The 6,000-nt window shown below is 40.8% G+C and overlaps 1 protein-coding gene across 6 annotated transcripts in view; it reads right to left on the bottom strand.

Moving 5' to 3' along the window:
- Window positions 1-1,840: 1,840 nt before the first annotated feature.
- Window positions 1,841-6,000, bottom strand: part of LOC311267290 (myocardin-related transcription factor A-like) — a 47,851-nt gene continuing 43,691 nt past the window's right edge. For all 6 annotated transcript variants that reach the window (XM_084370267.1, XM_084370269.1, XM_084370272.1 and 3 more), the window contains one exon: window positions 1,841-5,859. In XM_084370267.1, coding sequence (XP_084226393.1) covers window positions 5,321-5,859 — 539 coding nt within the window. In that variant the 3' untranslated portion in view covers window positions 1,841-5,320. The remainder of the gene's footprint in view (window positions 5,860-6,000) is intronic.

The raw sequence follows: 6,000 nt of genomic DNA, 5'->3' as shown, positions 1-6,000 counted from the left end.
ACCAACTGGTTATTTTTGTTAAAGCAACATTATGTAGAACTCACTACATCATAACAAGATATTTACTGAAGATAGCATGCTAACCAGCTAGCACAGTCCGAAAGTAGCGGTGTAAAAACCAGCACTCCCCTGATGCTCTGAGCTCCCAGTCCATGGCTAACTGAGCTAACTAGTGTGGAGACATATTACATTGAAGATATTACTGTCGGAGTTTTGTAAATACATGTGTGTGTGTTTGTGCACTCCTGTGTTTTAGAGTAAACCTGTGTACTTTTTGTGTGGATTTGTGCGTCCACAAGTGTGTGTGTGTGTGTTTGTTTGCAAACACTAACATACTTCCACATCACAAGCAGACCCCCCACTGTTGTGCTGAGATGCATCAAAGCATCTGCAGAATCACTTCAGGCGGCCTGATGGCAAAAGTCCCTCTAAGCCCAGACTAACATTATAGTGTTGGATTTAGGGGTGTGTGTGTGTGTGTGTGTTAACGAATGTGTGCGCAGCCCTAATCTCACACTTCTTGAAGCTGCACATGCCGGAGAAGGAGGGATAACAGGATGCAGAAGACAGAAGGTTGTATTTTGTTTGGCTCTGAATTCAAAAAGAAATTCTTCTCCTAACATCTGCGGAGGAGCAGTTTGTTTTCCTGACCCGGTGGGCAGAAAAAAACAAGCTGCTCAATTTCACTGATGTCAATCAAACTGGATGAAAACTTGAACTGAGACTTAACACCACTTTGCCTGAAGTGCATTTCAAAGCAGCTAATTAAGAGAAGGAAGTCTCTCTGCACTAAAGTTACAGTAAATGATATCTCACCAACTGCTGTGTGGAGTGACGTTAAGACACATTAAGAGCACTCATTAACAAGTGAACTGTACACATTATTTGTTAAAAAATACCGTTCTATATTCTGCAAGAGTCTCCCTTTTTCAAAGGCTTCAGTGGGAGGCCCACTGTGGATTTGATGTTAGCCTGGCATCCTCTGCTCCCCTCCATTAGTAGCTAGAGAGGTGTTATCAGCCAATCATCCGCCTCCCTCACATGCCCACCCATATCCTGGTCTGGCAAGGGTGCATGTGTGTGTTACATTTGGTGTGTGTGTGCGTGTCCGCCCCCCTTTTGACTGGCTTTTTACAACACTACGGTCCTGTCATCCTCCTGCTCACACATTTTAACCACTCAGAGTGTGTGTATCATCCTGCAGCTGCAGAGTGTTGCACTGCCTGCGCTGTCTTTGGTGTGAGCTCGCTTGTTTCTGTGTCTGTGATGCATCTTCGCATATAGGCAGCAAGGTTGTCGGTGTGAATATAAACAAAGTAATTGCACATAAAAGCATGTAATTATCTTACCCGCAGATATTTAGGTCAATGTCATTAGCTCTCCTTGTATCACAGAATGTTGGCAACATCAAAAGAGCAAAAGGCTTCATGGAAAAAAAATATGTTGTTCTAGTTTTCTTAAATCAAAGCTTGTCGTATGTGTCTGACAGTTTCAAGATGTCAACGCAGAGTTTATCTTAACCCTTTAAGACCAGATACAAACTGGCTGTAGCTCGTTATTTACCAGACACGAGTGGTATCACCTCAGTCTGATTAAGCATATCAGCGAAAATGTGTGACAATTTCTTTGAAGTCATTGCGTAGCAAGTATATAATGGGATACAGCCTGACACGAAGAATCTGGAAAAAGAGATCAAGGTTTGTGTTTCCACTTTGTAGATAAAGCGAAGGTTGGCAAAATCCATGTACAGTAGCAGCGCCTCTACCACTCATGTTGATCTCATTAATATCTCATAATCTCATTATTAAAATAATCAGAACCGACCAAACACGACTTCATGATCTCTTTTTTTTAATCAATAATTCCCCTTTTGTTTTTAGAAAAAGAAATACTTACAATTAAAGCTCAATTTCCCAAAATCCCAACACTTTCATTTACATACGCGACTCAGCACTGAGAGAAATAATACAGCAGAAAACACTTTCCTCTTATTTGAAAATGACGGAAGCCCCGAGGGGCAAGTGGAGAAATTGTACTTTCTGGTGATTTATTTTCTAAGTCTTATCTAAATTGTTTTCTCGCCTGTGTTTATGACTTGAAAACTGGTGGGGATTTCTATATTTATTTTTATGAGGATAATCTTTCTATGTTTTTGTGAAACCAAGTGAATTTAAAAAAAGGGTTAGGGATAGGGAAAATTCTCCTGATTTTTTTCCCCCACTCTGTTTCACACATACAAATATTGTTCCCCTGTATTTTTTTTTTACAGGGTAACGATTATATTATATTAAATGCAAAATAAATTAAGGAACTTACAAACATTATCCTTGCGAAGATTCCCCCCCCCCCCACCAGTTCTCAAGTGATAAACACAGGAGAGAAAACAATTCAGATCAGACTTTCTTCACTTGCCCTTCAGGGCCTCCGTAGAAAATTAAGTTTGACAGAGTTAAAGTGTGTTTGGTACATCATGACAGGCACTTAAATTCATACAAATTTCAACAAAAACACACATAAAAGGTGAGTGAATCACACACATGTGATTGTAACTATGCAGTATTCAACCCAGGTCTGGCATACAACACCGGACTATATACTGGATACTCCCATAAAACATTATCTTAACTATTAAAACCAAAATAATACATCAGCGTTTGTACCAGATAACTGCAAAGAGTAAAGAAGAATAAAATGCTTTACATTTTTTCACAGAACAAGGATTGTTCTCAGCACATTATGAAGGGATCTGTACAGTGTGTGAACAGAGGGACTGATTATAACAAGCAAACCCTGTTTCAGTATTTCAGCGGGCGCCTGACGTGACCCGTGTTTTAAGACAGTCTTGGAAAAATGTGAACAAAGGCAGGAAGTCTAGAAGGCTGTACTGGACTAATAATAAAACCTGAAGTAAGCATACTCCACACCACAGAGACTGTACAGAACAGCAATGCAAAATTTTTGGGCTCACACCATTTTGCATCCCCACCAAATCAGGAAATCACCAGTAAAAACCTGCAAATAGCGGACACAGTGTGTCGACCACATGTAAATCTTAGTAGCTGACTCAACTTAATGCGTAAAGTAAAATATGTGATTACAAATGTACAGTATGTTGCAGTACGTTTGTGGTGACAAATGCATAGAAGTGTATAATGACGAGAATCAAAAATAAACTGTGTATGTTTGTCGCAACAGTGAGTAAGTCTCGAGGTTTTTGAATTCATAATACAGAAATTTAGTCAGAAACAGAGTAAGTCACAGTTTATGCAAACTGTGTATGTGTTAAAATACATTTTCAGTGTCTAAACTGGTATTTGACAGCATATAAAATCTAAAGGAAAAAAGGACTTAAATCAAATGTTTAACCACACTGGCAAAAGTACTGATACAGTACAGGACAGCCATCACCATTAAAATCTCTAAAGAAGAAGAAGGTATTTTATCCGACTGAAACCTGTGAAAATTCCTAGAGCTGCAGTTTCCTTTTCTGTTTATATGACGTGTAAACTTATTCTTTAGAACAAGTGCGAACAGAGAGGGAGTCAGCATGGCACTTCTCAAGACAAAGTGTCCGAATAAAACCATGAAAATAAACCTGCTGCTACCGAACTGTATGTAAACATAAAGCAGTGAGCGTGTCTGTGGAGCTGTGTCGTTCACGTACGACGCACCAACTCCACGTTTACATTCAAAAGATTTCACACCGAAGGCATTCGCGTGAGATCAGAATACAAAATGTGCATAACATTTACTATAAAGTAGCATCGTGTCACATAAAAATAAGACACACGTGGCACATTCAGAGGGCGATTCTTTACAGAAACAGCCACATTCTGAATATGCAAAAGTATTAAATATCAATTTAATATTACTCTTTGAAACTGTTCCAAACTAATTGGACCATTCAAGTTTATTTTGTTATCATAATCTGCAGGAATCACTATCGAACAACGACTGAAAGGTCAGGGCTGCAACAGAGTGTTTCAGACAGTGTGCTGCGGCACTGGACAGTATGAGAAAACTGATTCATTTTCTGAGCACTGAAGCATTTAGATTTATTCTAGTGGTAACCCAGAATTAAATTATGAACCTCAAAATGAGCATATGTCTCCTTATTAATGCACTCACTGTTTTTGTTTGTGTAGAGATTATTTCAAGGACTCTTTTAAAGCACGTCCTTACACATCTCACGTTCTTTTATATTACTGAATTACCTGAAGGTTATCAAATTATGAAGCTCTTACACATTCTTCTACACTAGAATTATTGTTACCACAGCCGTGGCCTGAATACATACAGTAGTATGTACTCAACATTCAATATTCACTGCTGCAAAGTGCTCAATATTTTTCGTTTGGCCTAAAGAAAGACTGTGGGGACGCTTCTTGCAACTCTCTGCGGGAATTAAGCTAAAGCCTGAATTCTGAGGAGGTTTTGTAACTGTGCTGTAACGCCTGATGAAAAAAAAAGTGCAACTTTTTACTCTAATAAATAACACTGCAAGTCAAGATTTTGATTCAGCATTTCATAATTTTGAGTGAGAATCTCTTAATGTCAATAAGGAGGTAAAAACGTTGATGCTCCTGAAGAAATGTCACGTTTTTCTAATTTGTTGACGATAAATGTATTTATGTTGTATTTCTTGAGCAATTAACTAACTGAACTCACAGAAGAGAATATAAATTGATCACATGTTTGGACCTGCTGTATGTTTGTGATGTCAGTTTCATCATCAGACACAGTAGAGTGTCTCCAGATTAGAACATATTTCCAAATTGCGTCTAGACAGCATCTGTAGTCCACCCTGTAATATATTAAGTTGTTAGAAAATCATTCAGTCTTTCAGGCTTAAACTTGGTTATTGATCAGCTTCACTGGTAAACTATTGATTATCTTTACTACAAAAGGCAAATAAGGTCTTGCAGTCTAATTAGGAGAAGGTCAAATAAACCGATACATTTCTCTACTGTAACCTGGTGTCTGTGACAGAGAGAGATGACATTAATTTATACGAAAGCGACCGGTTAAAAGTGTGTCATTAATGATCGGGTCCAAATCCACAAAAGTCCCTCTAATGTGTTGACTAAACTGTTGCTAAAGGAGCGAGAGCAGACGTAGGACCTGCCTAATAAGAGTCTGCTCAAAGATCAATGTTACAGCGTGTAAATAAAATAAATAAAAGGTCAAAGTGCTTGAAGATTCAATAAAACAGTGTGTGAGAAGACACAGACGGAGTGCTCTAATTAGATACTGAAGCCTCAGCAATCAATGACATGGTTCTGTGCATGTGTGCGACTGTTTGTGTCCTGGCTGCTGCAGGCTAGAGGCAGGAGTCCCAGTGTATCTGCAGGTCATAACTGTCCAGGAAGTCAACGGAAAAGACACTAGGAGGCGTCTGGGGGGCGAGTGGGGCCAGCGTGGGGGTTTCCTCTCCCCTCACTCCTCCAATGGTGAGGTCCAACCAATCCATGCTGTCCAGTCCGGGCTCCCCCCCCACTACCATGTCGGAGGTATCCATGGGAGACGAGGGATGGTCCAGGATGCTGGGGGTGCACAGCATTTGACTGTGCAGGTCGTCAATCAAAGTCAACGCGCCCCCAGGCTCCACCCCCAGGAGAGGCTTGCCGGTGGTGCTTTCGAGAAAGTCCTCCAGGCGTCCGCTCCCGGCGTCACCGAGGTGTCGTCTCTCTTCTGTGGCGTCGGTGAGATTCTGGAGGCCGGACCGCACCGAGGCGGGCGAATGTGGGGTGTCACAGCTGGTCGGGATGGGGGGAGATAGCAAGAGCTGGAGAGGGGAGGGAGGAGGGGAGTTTGGATCCAGAGAAGGGTCTGGTGCTGGTGTGAAGGTGGGCGACATTTCTGAGGGGAAAAACGCAGAGTTAAAGTCACTCCCAGTTAGGCATCGGGACGATATGACAACTTCACGTCACGATTGTAAACATGAATGTGATTCTAAGCATTATCCCAATAACCATCAAAATATTCTTAAAATTGCTCTTT

The sequence above is a fragment of the Pagrus pagrus genome, assembly GCF_965226575.1.
Source record: "Pagrus pagrus genome assembly, chromosome: 13".
Taxonomy (NCBI): Eukaryota; Metazoa; Chordata; class Actinopteri; order Spariformes; family Sparidae; genus Pagrus; species Pagrus pagrus.
The sequence above is the reverse complement of the archived record's forward strand: the minus strand, read 5'-3'. Positions and strand labels throughout refer to the sequence as shown.